At 37.2% G+C, this 21,362-nt stretch overlaps 1 protein-coding gene across 8 annotated transcripts in view; it reads left to right on the top strand.

The window, feature by feature from the left end:
- The window catches only part of Milt (trafficking kinesin-binding protein milt), a 46,104-nt gene extending 29,583 nt beyond the window's left edge, over window positions 1-16,521 (top strand). For 6 of the 8 annotated variants that reach the window (XM_076436701.1, XM_076436698.1, XM_076436697.1 and 3 more), the window contains 9 exons: window positions 7,753-7,829; window positions 8,328-8,703; window positions 9,423-9,658; window positions 9,781-9,971; window positions 10,144-10,380; window positions 10,549-10,886; window positions 10,973-11,320; window positions 11,683-11,885; window positions 12,591-16,521. In XM_076436701.1, the coding sequence (XP_076292816.1) occupies window positions 7,779-7,829; window positions 8,328-8,703; window positions 9,423-9,658; window positions 9,781-9,971; window positions 10,144-10,380; window positions 10,549-10,886; window positions 10,973-11,320; window positions 11,683-11,885; window positions 12,591-13,079 (2,469 nt within the window). In that variant the 5' untranslated portion in view covers window positions 7,753-7,778 and the 3' untranslated portion in view covers window positions 13,080-16,521. Of the gene's footprint in view, window positions 1-2,368; window positions 2,664-7,752; window positions 7,830-8,327; window positions 8,704-9,422; window positions 9,659-9,780; window positions 9,972-10,143; window positions 10,381-10,548; window positions 10,887-10,972; window positions 11,321-11,682; window positions 11,886-12,590 lie in introns of those variants that run through there. The other 2 variants (XM_076436702.1, XM_076436699.1) reach the window with 2 other exon arrangements.
- Window positions 16,522-21,362: the final 4,841 nt, after the last annotated feature.

Raw genomic sequence — 21,362 nt, 5'->3', positions numbered from 1 at the left:
AGTCACGTGACATTGTGACACAAGCGTGGGAGAATAGCATCGCAGAAGGGGAAGACGGAGTGGGGAGACAAGCCTTAATCTGGCGACTCTGGTTATTGCGAAATCAAAAATTGTTAGCAAGGTTTTGCACAGTGTACAATGTTCAGGAAGTATGCCACAAAAATTCACACAAAGTAGAAGTAATTTAATTAATGAGACCGTAACGAAAATTTATAGAAAGTTAGAATTTATTTGTGTCCTAGAATTTCTAATAAAATTTAGTTTATTCGAACGCATCATAATAACAATGAGTCTGTAAGCCTGGCCAACAATTAGTGTTGCTTGGTGCATAACCGACGTGGCAATTAACGGCGTTAAGTAATTCAGTGAAGCATTTTATTTTGCAATGGAAACAGACATAAGGGCATCGTCTTCGAAGTACATATGTAGTTCCCTCGAGGCTGTACCTATACATTCGCGGATTCCAGCGTCGGATCCATTGATCGTAACATTTATAGCGCTCACATTCCCGTATGTTTCAACCCTCAAAAGGCGAATGGTTCACTGAAACGATATACGAATAAAATCTAATGGGTTAGCACAACCATTTACATAAATATTAAACTAATTCATTAGCAGTAAGCTGTATTGAGAGAATTCTGATTATTTTTATAAAATTATTATCGAATGTCCAGTCCAGTCTCAGGCAATTCATTCTGCGCGTAGAATCTCGATTTGAATTTTTCAAATATGACAAAAAAACGCCGAAAATTATAGCAAGTCGATATAGTCTTTGTAACGCACGTGAAAGTGTCTAAATATCAATTTACAAACTGTGCACAAAGTTTTCAGTATACATACAATAGACCACCGCGTAACACGAGTTCATTCAATGACGCGTGTACCTAGATACATTGTGTACGATAATATAGATACACACTGATTATATGAGTGAATAATATTTACATTTTTACAACACAACGAGGCGAGATGCTATCGCGAGCTATTATTAAGCTGCATTGCCACTGGCGTTTGTAAACAATGGGGGTACATATTTAGATCTTTAACGATTTCAGTGACAGTGTATGTCCGAAGTAATAAATTTATTGTATAATACTAAATAATTGTAAATTACAAGATTTGGAACCCGTCATTTCGACGGGTCCTATAATTCTGGTTTTTCTATGTCAATATGATTTCAGTTCGAATTTTTTTCCCGAGATTAATAAATTGATTACATACTTGAATATTTACGTAGAGCTTGAAAAATTGTTCTGGACCAGTTGGCAAATTCGCTGTGACCAATGTCCGCGATAAGATCGCGTGACTCTCAAAAGTTAGCGAACCCCTCGCAAGCATTGTTGGCGAACTGTTTGCCAGTGAATACACACCTTTGGAGTGTGTACATACAGCGATAGAAGAGTAAACAAAGCAGGTATCAGAGCGTATAACCTGTGTGTCTCGTATAACAACGTTTTATATACCATGCCTTGCTCACGTTTCATTTAAACCGAAGTAAACTTCAATTCTGTTGTCAATATTATAGTCAATACATAGTTTTTAATAGCCAATTCGATCAACGTTGATCTGAGAGAAGTAGGCTCAAAAATACATGAAACAAAATTGGCGAGCAATGACTTGAATTAATCTAGCCTTCATCAGCCAAAATTAGAACGTTCTAAATTCTGATCTTCTAGGAGCCAGTTTTAATTGCCAGGCATTTATAGTGGGTTCAATAACAGGATCAGTTCGAATTAACACTAAATCTACCACGAGGGGTCAAATGACCCATTGTAGATTTTTTACTTGACAGTTACTGAGATTGTAAAGGTGTTTTCACGGGAATTGATTGAATAGATTTCTTAACTCCAGTATACAGGGTGAGTCACCTAACTTTGTTACCTCAAATATCTTTGTTGTTTTTAAAGATACGTCAAATGTCTGAAGGACAAAGTTGAATGGTAAAATGGGGAAAATTGGGCACAAAAAATTATTGCAAATAAATTTAATCTTGTTAGTTTTATAATACCATACACATTACTCACTCATATAATCAATCAGTTATTAGGTCTGGTAAGAAGATGAACGTTGATCTGAAAGAAGTAGGTGCAAAAAATACATAAGCTAAAATTGGTGAGCAAAGATTGAATGGGTGCGATGAAATCATGAAACGCATCCGCCTAGCGAAGGTTAATCGTATTGGCCTCTGTTTTGGTCCCCGGTTACTCGTGTTACCAGGGTCTATTGTACTTTGAAAAATGGTGGACGGGCGTAAGAAATGCGAGGAAGTTAGAGAGTGAAGGTCTTGGAGAATAGTAGCAGTAACGCCATTAAGTACAGCTAACGAATCAGCCGTTGCTCCCGATCCTCCCTGGGTTCCCGGCCGATCCTGGCGGAGGAAGAAAGATCCGGTTCGAAAAACTCGCTCCTGGCACCGGAAGACACTTCCGACCAGGAGCCGCAGGATTCTCAGGAGGATGATCCTTACGAGTACGATGAGGAGATCAGACCCTCGAACAGGGTTTCGCCAGAGAACGAGGGCGACAGCGGTTTCCTGGCGAATTGTCCTAGCTCATCTAGGATACCAGCACCTTGCTGGGGATGCAACGACTCAACCGGATTACGAACGCCGATCTTCTACGTGGCTACATCTCCGACGGAGCCACCTTGCACGTGCGCCTCCTGTCAGTAATCTTTCAACTTACAGGACCGTCTGAGATATGGCTTGAGCTTCTTTTCGTTTTATTTCAATCCTCTCCTTGCCCCCAATTTTCTTTATTGTCTCGTTCAAAGGGCCACGATGCGAGGCATTTAAGGGGGGGCTTCTCGCGTAACGGCATTGAAAGCAAGCGATTTTTAAGAATCGTCTTCGGGAACAATCTTTCCTTTTTTTCAAGCTCCAAATAGTAAGCATCCTCTTCCATTTCGTTAGACGTTGTGTTTACATTCAGTAAAATGAATCGTCGAAAAAGTTATTCTGTAAAGTGTGTGCCGTTAATTATGAGACTGACTGCACTATGAATCTAATCCAAGATCAGACATCTAGAGTATGCTGCAGCGCTAGAAGGTTAAAGTTCATCGCTTCAAAGGTTCCCGTAGGGATCATCTGAACTACTAATAACTCTGGTAGCGTAATCGAATGCTGCTCCTTTTACATGTCGGTGTAATGAGATTTGTATGTAGTCTCCTGACAACATGATTCTCCTGCAGTGAAAGATGCACGACTAGACTGCGGATCTTCATGCAAAATAAATCTGTTTCGCATCAATCGTAACAACTAAGCAACATCGCAACATCAATTTGAAACTACGATGAAAGCAATTTTAAGTTCTTCAAATCTTTTCAGTGTTTCGTATACGATCTGCTCGGTTTTGTCATGAACGCATAAAGGTCCACAGTCTATTAATGATTTGAGAAGGTTTAAAAAAATGTTGGCACCTCAAACGCTTGTTTCCCCCACCGTACGTACCTTCGTAGCTACTCGCGACAGGCGAAGCGCTGTCTCCATGGTAACGGCGCTTACTGGGAGGGGACAGTGGGCGCTATGGTGGGGACGGTTCTGCCTGAATTCATTGTTTAAAACTCATGATTCAAATTCATGATTAAGACTTGTGCTCCCACTTTTCCCCTTCTAAGGTCACGTGACGCGTTCCGGAACCGGCAGAGAGAGAGAGAGACTTTTTCCCCTCAATTCCTGGTCCCTCCCCTCATCTGGCGACTCTGCCCAACACAGGTTTAGAAGGTTCTTGTGTTCCCACAAGAGCACATCAAAAGATTATCGCAGAATCCTTGTCGCAAATTTCCGGCGAATTACTTCGCCTAAGGAATTCCTTTGTTAAGCGACTAAGTGACTCCGGTAGGTTAGCAGATAGAAACGATGTACCGTCCGATCCATCGTACCGAGAGCCTTGTACCGATGTTTAGAAATCGCAACACGCACTTCAACTTGATGTATCCTCTTATTGCAACGCTCACCACGCTCTTTTGCAGCAATCGCGTGCAAGCTGCGTTTCCCTAACCGGCCTGCACAATGCTGCAAAGGAAATCAACATGAACGACCGCACATTTTAACCCTTCAGTGCACGGATTGGGTCTGTGGATCCATCAATTGAATTTGTACAGATTGATCCCATTCGAATCATCTTGGAGTGCGATGAATTGTTTCACTAGTTGTTGTTCTATGGAGTTTTTAGAACAAATGTGAACGAGAAAATGGATAAATTCGACCCGTACATTGAAGCGTTAAAAGCGTCAATCACTTTTGCACTCTTCAGTAATTTCACTTTCCGTTCTATTAATTAATTCCGTGATTAATTATTTATCGATGATTACCATAACATTTCAATTCATATCAATGCGATATAGGAGGTAGATAAGAAAGGACAAGCTAATCAAACTGATTAATAGCTGCTGAGAAAGATTTGGAAACATACACATTATTTAAAATATCAATGTCTGCGTTTAGCGATAAGAAATGAAGGACAAGCAAATGCATATCTCATAAAAGAACACACAATTTCTGACACGGCTATAATTCATCGTAGCATGCAATCAAGCTAGAAGCTCGGTTAAAAATCAAATCTAATAGTAATTTATGGCTCCTCGAACGCAAACCTACGGCAGAAATTATGCAACGACCTAATTGCAAAGGAATTTAACGGTTACCAGGAACGTTATCCGAAAATTGTAAAACCACCTCGACTCTCTAAACGCGAATTCTCACACAGTTCTTTTTATTTTTTCTAACAGACCTGGACCTTTTATTTTATAATTACTCTCATACATGTGATCACTTTTGAAATAACATTATTTTCTAGTTATTTGAAATAATTATTTAAAATTCAATTAATAAAATAAAAATTGATTTATTTCAAATAACATGTTATTTTACATATAATTATTTGAAATAATTATTTAAGTTAGAAAGTGTTCTTCAACATTATATCAGCGAATACCTTTGGTTGTATATCATTTTGAAGAACAATTTCACAATTAAATAATTATATATAAAATAACATGTTATTTGAGATAAATCAATTTTTATTTTTATTTTCAAATAATGGTAGCGTTGCGCAGTACAAGGTTGAGAACCTTAGGGTACTACACTCGGATAAACAGTTGGTTTTCTTTCGGCAAGGTTAAAAATTCATACCAAAAACGGATCTTCGTACTGCTTCGGATGCTGTTCCCTTTCTCGATGGTGAAAACGAGTTCATGATCTCGAAAAATTCCTACTGACTAAATGCAGCCCGCAGCAGCTGTTGGACGACATTCTTTGAGGAATGCATGCCTCGGAGGCATGTTTTCTTCGACTGCTAACAAGACACTTCTCGTTATAGTGCGCGGAGACCATGGTCAAGAGTCCCATTTGGTCCATAAACGTGTACTATTTTCTAGGATAAATTGGTTCGAAGAAAAATACTTTCTTCAATTCATGGACTATTTACCTGTGTAATCTTTATGTTTCAATTAGTAAGTTCAATACAACAATATCAATTGTTGTTAGAAGAAGTGAACAACATTCCTGTTCAATGAATTCGAAATGTTCATCATGAGTCTAACTCGGTATTATATTGCAAGGGATCAATCACTGAAGTGCAGATACTAGACTGTGGATTTTATGCATTCAGGGCAAAAATAAGTACAATTTAAAGTAGCGGAGAGATTAAAAAAAAATTAGGAATATTACTGTATTAATTTAATTTATTTAAAATCATTAAGGAAGGATAGATATCTCTATCTCGCTTCTGCTTCTTGCAAATCGTGCAAACAATTTTTCTCTTGCGTAACGATCCGTAGTCTAGTGATTGTTAATCGTTGAGAAACAAATTAGTTGTCGTTCGAGACAATTCGAAAGGGAAACGGATGCAATGTGTTCGCTGAAAGCGTCGCGAGTCATCTCGGTCTTTTCTCGGTAACATAGATGACTCATTTGCGTGCCTGACTTTTAGTATTCCTGTTTCTTTTCCCAAAGTTCGCTCTTGACCTTCCACCAGCCATTTTGCACTCGCGTATAGAATGACGCGAAAGCACCATTTTGCTGGAAGCTTTCAGAAGTTCCCTTCAATCTCGGACCCCCTTTGACGCGACTTCTGTCAGTGGAATATTACTGTTCAGTATAGTTCATCCATACTGGTGCAATTTATTGATTACAAAAAAAATCAAAATAATTTAAGCGACGAAGTCGAAACTGGAAAATACAATGCATTATCATACATATCATATCATAAGACTGTGATACAATTTATCACAACAATTGCAACCCTTTCACATCCTAGAAATCCGAATAAAATATATTCTATTCAAACATATTACAATAAAAATTAATATTACTTGGAAAGTTACAAATTATCTTAGCAATTTCCACCTTAAAATCCTAATTATATCTCTTTAATACATCACAATAAAAATTTATTTAATTTCTAAAAATCCAAACACAATATTTTTTGTTCGAACATACAATATAGTGATATAAAAGTTTATATTATTTGGATAGTTACAATTATTTATCACAACAATTTCCACGTTAACCCTCTTGTATTTTCGTTGAGTTACAAAGATAACTTTTGTTACCACTCCTATTTTGTTTTTGCCAATTTTGTGCATCGCAAGCAACACCGACTGTAATTACACACGCTTCCAATTAGAAAAAATATCGCTTTAGTTATCTGTCATTGAACATTTCATAAAGATTGAATCCATTGAATGTTTAATTGTGCACAGATTTTTCACGAAACATTTTGATGCAAGCTTTCGATAGAATATAATCGTTGATTATAGTTCCAGGCAAGATGTAACGATTAGTATGTAACGTTACATTTGACAGTAACTCCCATACTTATTATAATCATTTCGACGCTTCAGAAGTCGAATAAATCTCACGTCTCGGATTGCCTGTAGTCTACACGTGCACGCACCGTTCTATTCGTGGAATTATTAATTATGTCTCTTGAACTTGTCATATGAACCGAGTAATGTATTCGTGAAACAAGTTCTGCAACGGTCGAGGAACGCAACGACTAGTATTGCGAGCTGTAACATGATTACCAATCGGTATTACGATCGGTTCGAGCAAGTTGAACAATCGATTTGAACTGTGAGCGCATGTTTTTCTATTGTATACCTAAGAAACGAGATCTGTATTCGATACATTCAGAAACTGATCGTCATTTCTTATTGTACATTACTTCTCGAAGGTAAATCATGCGTGTTAATTCAATTTTAATAATTAAATATTCCTAATTTAACTAATAAATTAAACTTTTGCACGAATGGACGTTGATCTTTACTTATTCCTACCCGATCAAATTCTTTATCTATACTCTATTACCATGATGTGCAAAAATGGTCAATCCAAAGTACTCGACGTAGATCGTTCATCACTGGAATAATAGTGTTTTTGTCATATTTTTTATCGCCAACGAACCCACAAATGACATGTACAGTGTATATCATAATTGCAAGTGTATGAAAAACAAAGTGAATAAATAAAATTCGTTACTGAACTCTCTGGACATCCATTAAATTGTATGCCTATTAGTATTGTTAGGAACGAATGTTGTTTAAGTTAGTATATAATCCCATTAAATTTCAGTAAACTTACGTACTGATTTTATGTCACTTCTGTTTAGTTAATTATATTATACTGCTTCACCGTTACCAAATACCAGCTTGCCAATTGTTACGTATACATATGCATTTATCGATTTCGACCATTATCAAATGACGTTATTGTTATAGTCTGCTATAAAGCTGCTTATTTTCTCCTTTCAGTTCTATGTAGCAACCGGGTGAGCCAAATGACCAAGACGTATAATGATATAGAAGCAGTTACAAGGCTTCTAGAAGAGGTAAATTACATCAGTTTGTGATTGATATTTATATAAAGTGATCATCAAAAAGAACGGGTAAAGTTGCCGATGATGTGGGTCCTCGCCGATGGGATCGACCCCATGGATTTACAAGTACAGTAAAGTTGCGATCTAGCTCTCGTCGCCTGTTCCGAGCAGGGACAGCGATCGTGTAGGGAAACTATTTTGTGTAAAGGAAAGGATGCCGAACGTAGAAAAGGATAGCATGACAAAGCTTCTTGTCCCTTCACGGGGATGCCCCCCAGTGGAAGGGATAGGCGATAGGACAGTGATCGTGGAGACCCTCAGGGAACTAGATCGCGACTTTACTGTCAAGTTTTTTGCGACTATCTTGTAAACTAAGGCCGACCGCCGAGAACTTTAAGGGAGAATGTTCGGCACATCATCGGCAACTTGACTAAAGAACGAACCACGGTAATGCCTCGATACGTATGAAAAAGATGTGCACTATATTTATATTGTATTTCTATTTTGTAGAAAGAGAAGGATTTGGAGCTAACCGCGCGCATTGGGAAAGAATTGTTATCGCACAACCAGAAGCTCGAGACCACGGTTACCAGTTTGGAAACCGATTTGAAGGAAGCTAACGAGAAGATCACTCAACTGACACACGAGCTTACAAAGAAGACCGAGATCATTCAAATTCTAACAAATGACGCCGAAGAAACAAACTCCGAAGCCAGTACGCCCACCGGACTTCGCAGTATTAACCTTGAAATGATGCAGAAGAAAATCAATAATCTCGAGGACGAAAACAAACAATTGAGGACCGAATTCTCGAAGCTGATACGCGCCACTGATCATTCGGAAGAACAGGAAGCAAGACTTGTGAAGGACATTGCTGCTCAACTTGGTTAGTTTATTAACTTGTAAGCGTCAACATGTTAGCCTAGTCATGAGCTGATGCCGAGGCGACCCTCAGGATTGGAATGATTTATGATAGGGCCTAGTGATGTCTTGTATAGAGATACGTATGACTAAACAGCGGTGGTGGATGAGCACTTTGGGCCATCCGATTATCGTTCGGCCAGGTCAGTGCTGGACGCGGTTGTGGCCCCTAAAACGCTTGCTTCTCCCACCAAGCGTCCTTCCTTCATAGTAACGACGAATGCTGGTGGGGGGCACTGGGCGCTTATGGTAGGGACGGTCTTGTCTCAATTGAGACAATAATGCTTAGTCCTGGCCGCCAGGTCATGTTTCAATTGAGACAATAATGCTCAGCCCTGGCCGCCAGGTCATGTCTATGAGGGTGTGACGAGGGAAAGTTGCCGAGGGTATGCAACCCAAGGTCGCACTGCCCCAAACAATTGGGACTTTGTTCCAAGAGGATCTGGCCACGGAGTGGGGAAGGCCAGGGTGCCTTTTGGTAAGAGGACTGTGTTGGACTACGCGGCACTCACCCCAGAACCGTCAAAGAGCAAAGTCGCGATTGAGTAAAGCTGACAAGCTTCTTAACGCAGTGTGTCTATTAAGGTTGAACGTAAACCGCTCAGCTCGTTTTCAGACAATCATAATTATATCGCTATTTTTATTTTATGATCAACATTGCTAAAAGATCAATTCTTGATACAGCAAATGCAAACATGGAGGTGGACGGGATCGCCGAGGAGCTTGACAGACAGAAAGAAGAGAATCGGTTGCAACACGAGCAAATCATCAGTTTGACGGCAAAACTAGCGGAAACGGAATTGAGATTGGCACAGTTGATGGCTGAGCATGACGAGGTGGGAGCAACTTTACTCATCACAAGGGACAACCAGAATACCCTCGCGAGTGAGCTGGCTGAATTTAAGGATCGATATGCGGAGGTGTGTTCTCGAATTCATCCTTTTCTGTATTTCATTTAGATTATACGTTGAAGTTTTGTATTTCTAGTAATACTGCTTAATATAAAACACTAACAGCACCTTTATAATTTGTTTTGTTAAAGGTGGTGAATTTGTTAGCGGAAACTCAAGAGCAGTTGCGAAAACAGCGGAAGAGAGGAATGCCAACAGTCAGAGGAGGATCTCTGTTCCCTTCAATGGGAGCTGCTCCGCAACCGGACTCCATTGCTTCGGAATTAGAGTCCTCTCTTTATTCTGAACTCAGCTTAGACTCTGGCATCAGCACCGACAGAGTGTACGTTGTTTTATTAATTTGCATTTAAACTGTTGTACTATCTGTAGCATGAAACATTTTTTAGACAATGATTTTTCACTGTTAAGAAACTCGGAAGCTTTCTTTCCTTAAATATTATACTAATAATTGGGTATTCTGATGTTAATTGATTTGCTTCTTTGTCATTATGCAGGCCTACGTATAAAAAGGTTTTCGAAACGGTTAGAAGCGCTTCAAGGAATTCTTATGCAGGTGATAGTAATCAATTCCCAAGGATAGGATCGATGACTACCTCAACCTTATCAAGTGGTTCTACAGGACCTAGAATGAGCTGTGGACAAATTAGACCTACGGGATCTATGTTCCCCAGTTTGGATTCTGGTCACAGTGATTCAGAAGGTTCCCTGATTACAGATTCTGAGGAATATCCGTAAGTTCGTGAATTTTCCTTAGAATGCAATTATCTCGAAATTACATGTACCATCCTCACTTGACATCAAGTTTAAAATAAAACTGATAGTTTGAGTTTCTGTAATTGTCGATTTAAAACAGTTCGAATGTGATAGAATATATAAGAAGGATATGATTGAACTTTCAGTGGTGTTCCAAGATCGGGAATACCTGGAGCTCCTGGCGCAGCAGATCTTGAAGCAGCTCTTCGAAGATTAACACCCGCAGAAGTTATAGTTAGACGTGCTTGTCTTAGCACCGGTACAGGATATAGTTACGATTACGATGCTGGAGTGAATTCTCCGTCAGCCTACGTGCCTCTTGGTTGTCGAACACCAGACAGTATTATGTCCACGGGAAGTAGCGCCAATTTAAGTGGTTACAGTGGTAATGCCTGGAGAATTCCTGAGAAACTGCAAATAGTCAAGCCGATTGAAGGATCACAGACGTTGCATCACTGGACACAGTTAGCTACACCAACTTTAGGTAACTATCACAGTCTGATTTGTTTAGAGAGTTTCGAGAGTATGTATATGCTTCTACCGCAACTTTTAACCTCTTAACTTTTTCAGGTGGTCTGTTAGAGGATCGACCTGGAGTAATGACTCGGGGAGGTCGTGGTCTGGAAGATTTAGGCCTAGTCACTTTTACTTTAAGCGATCTTGAGGAAGACGAAGAATATACCAATCCTGGAAAACTCTTCCAAGACACAGGCTCCGTGTACACATTCACTAATAGTACTGTTCTCCATCCAGACGATCACACAAACGTTACTTCGAGTATCGTGGGTAGCAGGGTTGCGACTGCACCTAGTAGCGCTCTAAATTCCGGAATGAGTACACCGAGAACTCTAAGCAGGAGGAATTCAACTTCAACATTTTCGACAACCCTTGGGCTTGCGAAGATGCTGAATGAAAGAGGTATTTACTATCATGTTTGTAATGTTTGAATTTAATCCTTTCGACCTGACAGAGGTACGCGGTCTGACCCCTCGCACGGCCTACGAGACGCACTGTTTTCGCGAATTGATTTCATATCTTTATATTTATAAATAAAAACCAAAAAATGATTAAGCAAGATACTAAGTAATACCGTTTTTATTCAGAATATGTATCGTAGAATCATAAAAAGACGAAAATTTATCATGTTGCATCAGGACGTACACCATAAGTCGTTCGTCCGCATACGATAGATCGTGAGGACGTACACCGTACGTCCTTCGGGTTGGGAGTATAAAACGTTATAAAAAATCAATACTGTATGATTTATTTGATCTAAACAGGTATCAAAGCTGTAACACCTTCTTGTGTCGGTACTCCAAGTGGAGAAAGAAATTACACACCTACTGCAACGCCTTGCAATAGTCCTGATGCTAGTCCGCCAGAAAGTCGATCCAGTTCACCAACTCCGGAGAGTGGAATTTCTCTTGGATTGCTATCGAGTGGGGCAGAATTGTTAAAGAGAACATTCGGTGGAGAAACAGTGGTACGTACAGCATCTTTTAAATGGCAAAAGCGTCTCAGTAAATACAAGCTGATTTTTTATTAGAACCCAACGGTTCTTGTAAACTTGTTCTCTCTTTTATATAGAAGTGTGACGGGTCGAGATAAGTTTGATTCTCGAATATTCTCGGGAATGATTCTGAAAATTCTCGAGAACTCGAACCCGAATAAAATTCTCGACCCGGTCTACCGACAAAACTTTTTCCGTTTATTGGCGTTTATTGCCTACTTTCAGCTTGTTGAATATTGCATACATAACCTTTATAATATATATAATTAACAGAACTAATTATGTAAGACAATCAAACGTACTTTCGCCGTTAGTTTTCATTATAAAAATTTACTTTAGTATATAGAAAAGTAAGTGCAAAACATATTTTAAAAATATCGATTGATATTAATTAGATATAAGAGCTTTTGTGGATCTCCTTACAAAATGTACACAGTTCTGTCGACAAAAAAGACTTTGAGAGTTTTACCGACAGAGAAATGTTAATATTCTTACTGTCTCTTTTACGGAATTACATTATGAGTTTTGTCCAGCTTGTTAGCATTGATCGCAACACTGTGCGGTCATGAGAATGTCTGGTGACATTTTCAGGTTCCGCACACCTCAACTTTTACACTATTACTATTTGTAAAGATTGCTGATCTCATTGTAACTTGAAGTAAAAATTTTATTTTCTAGCAGACGAAAAGAAAGAGGACAGTGCTGTCAAGGTCCGAGAAGAAAGCTCTCACTGGTATCCGCCTAGTCGAGAAGCTCGAAAGAATTGGTATCGATACTATAATGGCAACAACAATTGGTTCTTCTATCTCTCCATTAGCTCTTCAAGGTTCTTTATACACCAGGCGTCCTACTGACAGTCCTATGGCTCAGTTAACTTTCCTAAAAAGCTCCATGTCCTCGAGTGGAAGTCAGGAGAAACTTTCACCTTCTTCCTCTGTAAGTGATTCCTCATCGACGAAACGACATCTTACTGGAAAGAAACAGAACGAGTCGACGTCGGGCAGGGAGACAAGTAGACAAAGGAGAACTGGTGCTAGGGCCACGAGGCCCGACCTTGGACAGGTTACATCTGCGGTCCCTGTCACTGTTACGAAAGAATCACCTGCGCAATCTGCATTGGGTACCATTAGTTCGCTTTTGTTTGGAAGGAAAGGTGGATTACTCTGAAACCGCTGTTCCTTGCCTGTTATATAAGCCAATAAAATCTTGGATAAAATTTTCAAATCATATAGATGATTGTCGGAGCGATGAGAAAATTGATTATTCGTTTTCTTCCATGAAGTTATTTCGCAGTATTTTTCAGCGTAGAATAAAAAAAAGGTTTCACACTTGAAATACAAACAGAAATAAGGTAAAATATCATATTGCAGAATTTATGATACAAAGCTTAGATTTTTTATATAGTAAGACAATGTGTTCGGTAACCAATGTTTTAACATTTTAACACGACGCGTTTTTAAAGGTGCTGGATAAATTGAATGTGTTTTCATATTATAATGTACTTTTAAAGATTACTTCGCGTGCAAGGTGTTGTGCATGCTTTTACTATATTTGTTTCAGGATACAATACTTTGTATCGAACTTAAAAGTCTGATGGTTTTATTGTGCAATGAAAGAATTTTCACTGCAAGATGTAACTTTTTGTGTATTAGTTAGTAATATTTAAATATTTTAATTCATGCCATGTGAAATATCAGCATGCATACATACAAGTCATACCGAGTAGTGGTTAAACATTCCTTACAATACTAGTGTTGGAAAAATATACTTTGAAATTCAATTTTGATTAAAAAATTGATTATTAACGAGCAATACTGCCAGGGTCCATTCGGATCCGTAGTCCATTCTCGCGTGAAAAGGCATTTCGAATTCAGTTCCTAAATTTTTTTTCTACATTTCTTATCATTGTTTATCAGTGCTTAAAGAAACTCGTTTCGAAATAAACCAATGAAATAAATATTCAATATAAAATATATACCAAACCTGAAATCTATAAATTATATTTCCGAACGAATCAAACATGTGTCTTTTTTGAAATCACATTGAATGAATATCTATATGTATATGTGCATTTGAAACCGAATAAACACGAATGTCATACGACGGGGGTTAACATAAAGTATAAATATAAAAATTGTTTCGTTTTGTACAAGAGTAAATAGTTCAGTACCAAGATAACTAATAGTCATTTCCAAAAATTACAGTATTATATCTAATTTACATAATTTTATATTCTTTAGAGATAATTATTTTTTCAACACTCCGACAATCTGCAATGTGGGGAAAGTTAATCGTTTTTAATCGTTTTATTTTTTAAAGCAGCTAATTCACATAAATTATTTAATTTTGTAAATGATTTATTGTAAATAAGTGATTCATATTTCAGAAAAAAAAGAATAAGAATATTCCGTAGTTCTGTGTAGCATGAAACTCGAAAGATTCTATTTGATTATTTTTAGTGCTCTTTTGATTAGTGACGATACATTCAGGCACGTACAAAGAAATCATTTGAAATTGTTAGTTTATACATATTCAAGGATGCGGAAGCTAGAGAAATGTATTATGTAAATTAATTTACATTGTATAGAGAATAACACGATGTAGGAATTAATACTTAAAAATGACTTAGAACGTTGCAGTCATGTAATTATGGAATGCTACAATTTATTCGATGCGAATTTTATGAATAATAGCGACATGTTGTGTTACCGCAAAATACAAGTAACTTTCGTTTAAGTGAAAGTGTTCGATTTAATTATTAGTATATGTTAGTTTGTTTTACTGAAAAAAAATATTAATAGTATAAGAGTAGAACGAAATTATAATTGGCGTTAAATTGATAATCTACTTTGTATATTTAGGCATTTTTTAATTTCATACGCGCCAGAGTGTCGACGACGACACCGCAGAAACTATGCAAAAAAAAATGCAACAATTAATAATGCACTTTCATGTAAAAACAGGTATGCGACTTTACGCTTTAAAAAACAACCACGATAAATACAAACTAAATTTGTAACCGAAATAATGGAATTTACGAGAGGAAATATTCTCAAAAGAAATACTGAAAATATTTAAACAAAGTTGCAGCGAGTTTTGTATGTCGGAGCACAATTTTTAGGGACAGACATTTTAGGGTGCTTTAAATTAAATCATCTTTATTTCATTAGTACTAGAAGTCTATTGTAAATTGGTCAATTATGGTTTGGATTAATTTGTTAGTTGGGTTACTACTGTTGGTCTTTTTTTCTCGAGACCCCACAGCTAGTATTGATAAATAATTAATTATCGATTAATTAATGATCGTTCTACTGAAAGTAATTATTTTTAATTGTGTAACTAATATACTATTTTTATAAGATGAGAGATCTCTTGTAAATAATCTAATACTAAATTATTACTAATTGACCTTTTCAAAACAGACTGGATGATGCGTTCAAAGTTAACTTCTGCCAAATCTATTGGGACACTTGATCCCTAATGCAGTTATCAAAAATGAGATCTTTTGGGATGTATAAAGACCTAATGAACTCTATAAATATAATTGAAAATAATCATTTAGATTTTTAAAAAAGAACTTGTTTGTGAAAAGGTGAAATCATACCTTATTTCTAACAAGTCATTTAAAATAAGTTTGTTTGAAAGAAAATTAGTAATTTCGAGCCTTTTCTCCAAAACTAGGTGGAAAGAACCTCGTGTTTATGTAATATGAAATTAATTGATCAATAATTAATCGATCAATGATTGACCAATTGCTTCTGTAAATAATAATCTGGGATTTTCCTTTTATTTTGCCTCTTTTTTTTAATCGATTTTGATTAAAAAAATTGATTGCAATGTTTGTAGCGTGTTTGATGGTGAACCGCTGTTGTATTCATGGAAGGACCTCTGTCTTGTATTATAGGGAAGAGGAATGTTTAGCAGGCGCAGCCTTGTACATAGACAAGTATCGATTAATAAATTAAATTGAAAAAAAAATTTTGGAAAGCATCTTTATTTCTCTCCGAAATATCAGATTGATCGGAACGTTTTGTCGCTTTTTTGAAAAGAAAAACAAATTAATTTTTCTACCGGACTAGTTCACTTATTGTAATATCATCGCTCAAGTGTGAGCCTATTATTGCATGGGTCATCTTGAAAATTAAAAGTCATTCAATTAAATCATTGCACATGAATGCAAATACTCTGTTAGGGACACGACATAAGGTTTCAAGCACTATCATTGGAAAATCTTACGACAAGTATTTATACAATGATAACATCATCATACAATACCTATGTTTTATGATCAAGCTTTTCACACAACAATGTTTTAATCTTCAGCCCTCTGTTCGCTCCACTGCAGAGCTGTTGTAAGATAAACGATAACTCTGCTCGGAGTGCAAAGGGTTAAATTATACGACATTTTCAGAGATTACACTTCGACATACATAAAATTAATACAGACTTTAATTACTTATTTGTGAATATTTCCATGTAAGATTAGAGACGTAGAGCTGAAATCTAGCGACAGAATAATACGATCAAGCTAATACAATTGTTCCGGACAACCCATGCCTCCTGTTGTATAAATGTATAGAATTTAATACAATTTTTTAAGATTCATTAATTATAAGGTGTTAATGATTCACATACTTGAGGTCGTATGTATGTGTTCGATCCTCAAATATGACCAAATTCTATTTTTTTATACTTTCCACAGATTCTTTTTAAAAAAAACTGAAATAAGGAAATAGCATTTAAAAATGAAAGTGAAATGAAATTACGAGAACATAAACGGCACTATCAGGTAAGTTGCAATTTCTTTATTTTTATACTTTTTTTGTTTGTTGTTAAATATATAAATAGTTACTTCTGCTCAGAAATGAAATCAAAAATACATATAGATATCATCTATTTAACAAATAAATTATTTTCTGACTCTCCACACATAATTTGTAAAGATCTATGATCGAAGACACTAGAATAGACCTCTAGCAACAATCCAGTAGCAATTTTTTATAAATCAGGCTCGTATTCAATTAGTTATTAACAATCTATTAAGAGGGTATTTACTTATTTCTGCTATGCACATAATGTGTAAGACAAGGAGAGGTTAAGTGTGGGAGCAGGACAGAGCGAGACGCACTCGTGCCACCTACTTACTTTCAAGGCGCTGCTAATCCCTTGATACTTACACCTGATACCATGAGAATGTCAGAGAATTCATTAATAACTCGCTTTCCGATAATAATTTATAACAATTAATGGTTGGAGAATGTAGACTGGACCATAAGCAACTTTCACGTATAGTTTTTGATTCGATTTTGTTAGTTGTTAAATAGTTGTTAACAATTTTCCGGACTTCTGTCCGGAAGTGAGCAGAAAAGTATTAACACCATCTTATAAATACATGGTTTTCTAACTTTCCTGACATAATTTGTGAAGATTTATGATCGAAGAAACTAGAATAGACCCCTAGCAACGATCCTGTAGCAATTTTTTGTAGATCAAGCTCATATTTAATTAGTTATTAACAATTTTTGAAGAGGGTACTTGTTATTCCTATGCCCGTAATGTGTAAGACAAGGAGAGGTTGAGTGTGCGACAAGGATAGAGAATGGCGCGACAGTGTCGCCATCTCTGGGACGAGATTGTGAACTAATTTTCCCTATGTGTAAAACGCTTCTGCGGCGCTTCGAATCTCCTGGTATTACCAGGAGCACATGATATGCGAGGAGGTATCCGACAACGGCAGCAATGGCCGATCTCACTTGTCTACCAAACAATCGATAATTCATTAATAGCTTGCTCCACAGCAACAATTTATAAACATTAGCGATTGGAGAATACGAGGCGGACCTCCTGCTACTTTTACGTATAGTTTTTGATTAGATGTTGTTAGTTGTTAAATAGTTATTAACAATTTTCTGGACCTCTGTCCAGAAATGAACTAACAGATATTGACACCATCTTATAAATAAATTGTTTTCTAATTTACCAGACATAATTTGTGAAGGTTTATGATCGAAGAAGATAGAATAGACCTCTAGCAACAATCCAGTAATAATTTTATATAGATCTGACTTATATTTAATTTGTTATTAACAATTTTTGCAGATGGAATTTGTTTCTCCTATGCCCGTAATGTGTAAGACAAGGAGAGGCTGAGTGCGGGAAAAGGACAGAGCGAGACTCACTCGATAACATTCGAGACTGTAGAGAGTGAGAGCGTTCTATATCTGTCCTTGTCACTCTCCGTAAACCGCATAAGTCTGTCCTTGTCGGATACCTCCTTATTTTCATGTACTCCTGCTACTACGCCCTGGTAAGTACCAGGGGATTAGAACCCGCGAAGAAGGAGGTGGCACGAGCGAGGCCACTTCTGTCCTTGTCGCACACTATCGCCGTCCTCGTCTTACACATGGGAAGGATAGGGAAAATTAGTTCACAATCCCGCCACCATAGATGGCGACACTGTCGCGCGACTGTTTCTCTATCTATCTTCGTCGCACACTCAACCTCTCCTTGTCTTACACATAACCGACATAGGTGAAACAAGTACCCTCCGCAACAATTGTTAATAACTAATTAAATACGAGTTGGATCGACAAAAAATTGCTACTGGATTGTTGCTAGAGGTCTATTCTATCATCTTCGATCATAAATCTTCACAAAGTATGTCTGGAAAGTTAGAAAACAATTTATTTATAAGGTGGTGTCAATATTTTTCAGCTCACTTCTGGACAGAGGTCTGGAAAATTGTTTATAACCATTTAATTAGAAACCAATTCGAAACAAAAATGTACTGTGAAAGTTGCTAGTAGTCCAATCTACATTCTTCGACCATAAATTGTTATAAATTATTATCGGAAAGCGATTTTTTAATCAATTTTCTGACAGTTTCATGGTATCAGGGGTAAGTATCAGGGGATTAGCAGCGCCTTGAAAGTAAGTAGGTGGCACGAGTGAGTCTCGCTCTGTCCTTTTCCCGCACTCAACCTCTCCTTGTCTTACACATTGCAGGGGCTTTCCGAAATTGTTAATAACTAATTAATTAGACCAAATTCAATCCCTAAATGCAATAGGAACAGTCGTTAAAGATCAGGCTGTTTTCTCCGACTGTAAATGTCAATATAACTGCTTGTAATTGAATCAGAAAATCTAGAAAACTAAAATGAATTCGTTATCGATGCTGTAATCTTTGTTTCAATGATTCGAAATTCTTTCAGCTGTAGCTTTGGGGCTCAGGGGATAGGCGTAAGAATGAGAACAATTTTCATATTACATCGTATATGGTATATTATTTATTATATCTTATTTACATTCAACATCGTCTTGACAACACCATAGGAAAAATTTTTTTTCGACATGTGCTAAGGAGACATGAAGAGATTTTCGGAAGTTTACAAGAAAATGCTGTGGTATGATAGTGGACTCTATGGAAGTGAAACGGTCAGCTCGTCTGAAAACATCGTTTCAAAGTTCGGCGGAGAATCACGGAGAATGTAACATTTCATGATAATCGATATTGTTCCGTAACGATTCGCCTTCTCACTTTCTCACTGCTCTCACCGACGAGAATCTCCTCAATCAGTGCGTCGCGTCAGTGTCAGTGGCAGTGCTGCCAGATGGTTGTGAGATCGCAACCAGGTACTCTCCTACTTTTCCCCTTCCACTATCCTATTCCATCGCTTTAGGATTGAGTGGGGCAAATGGGAGACACGTTGCGCGTGCGCGACGGGGATTGAGTAGGGGCAAATGGGGGACACGTTGCGCGTGCGCGATGGGGACGGGGACGCACACACACGCAACGATGACAGATGAGATGATATGACATTTCGCAGGTTTTAGGTTATTGCCGCGTATCGTATCGAACTCATGTACATATACGTACTTAATGAAATTAATAATATGAATCGATCTAAATAGACATTGTAAACATTCTTTATTATAAATAAAATGAATTGTGGGAGTTTCAGTCGTGAAGCGAAGTATGAAGTATGAATTTTCACACTGTGGATTTTGAAACTACCTTTTTCAATGCATATATTCGAAAGTTTGGTATTGGGATTATTGGGAAGGCGAAACGAATTGTAGAATTGAATACTGAATATAATAAATATATTATACATAATAATATACACCAGCTCGGTTGGTTGAGCGCGTTAGGTATTCAAGTGCAGACGTACTTGTACATAATAGTATACAATAAAATACAATATGATATAAATATACACATACACACACACACACACGTAATAATCAAACTAATATTCAACATGTATCACTCTCACTGCTGCTATTTTCGGTTTCGTCAGGGAGCAAGATCCCATCTAATTCGGAAGGTACTTCTTTGCTGTGGTACATGTCAGAATTAAAATATTCCAACACATTGTCCGGTACATTGTAGCTGCATGCATCAACGTTCTTTGACTTTAAATATAATTTAATTCTAGTTATAGCGGAAAGCATCTGCGTACCTAAGCAATTTCTTTTTAAATTTTTCATGTCCGTGATTATTGAAAAATACCTTTCCACATCTGCATTGGAATGCGGTAGTGATAGGCATATAAATGCTAGTTTTGCAAGTTCGCCATACATTAATTCACCTGAACAATCTTTTAAATTTCTTACGGTGCTCCAAAATGCTATAACATCTAATTTTTTAAACTGTTCTTTTTGTTCATATGTTGAACCCGCAGACAATGTGAACCATTGGTCAATTGCTATTTCAGCTGTCACTTTGGATGGAAAATGTTCTGCAATGATATCGATTTGACCTACGTGTTTACTGTGATCTAATGCTACGTTTGGATCTAAAAAATTCAATGCATTTACAAACTTGTCGTTAACCGGAAGTCTTTTGATGGACTCTTTGTACGCAGTTTTATAAAATTGTTGAATATTTGTATAGAATTGTGTGACTTCCTGGGGCTGACTTTCTCTTACAACATCTATCAATTTGGTTGCTGCTGCCCCAATATAAATTTCATTTAACGGCAATAATATCGTTGTATCTTCTACATTTAATTTGTCCAGATTATTATCCACCGAAAACTCCGGTTTAACGAACCCGTACGATAATATTCCTATAAATGATTTGCATTCCTCGCTAATTCTGTGTATTAAAATTTCATTAGACTGAAAGTAAATATTAAATCTGTGAAATTTATGTAATATGTAATATGTAATTTAAAAATTCCAAATATGGCTTTGTGAAATCATCTGTAAGTTGAGAATAAATCTGGTTTCCATCCAAAGAACCATCACTACCACTTACAGCTTCCTCTGCAAATGCATTGAACAATGGTTTCCATTGGCTTAGGACTCTTGCGATGCATGCAGCTTGAGCTAGCCACCTAGTTTTTGATGGGCGTAGAATCTTCTGTTTTTCTACCCGCATCAATGCCTGTATATCGCCTAATATGGCTGCCCTTTTGGAACTATTCGAGAAGTTTCGGTGGATAA

This window comes from Lasioglossum baleicum, chromosome 13 (genome assembly GCF_051020765.1).
Source record: "Lasioglossum baleicum chromosome 13, iyLasBale1, whole genome shotgun sequence".
Classification (NCBI taxonomy): domain Eukaryota; kingdom Metazoa; phylum Arthropoda; class Insecta; order Hymenoptera; family Halictidae; genus Lasioglossum; species Lasioglossum baleicum.
Note: the sequence above shows the minus strand (reverse complement) of the source record. Positions and strands in the feature narration are given on the sequence as shown.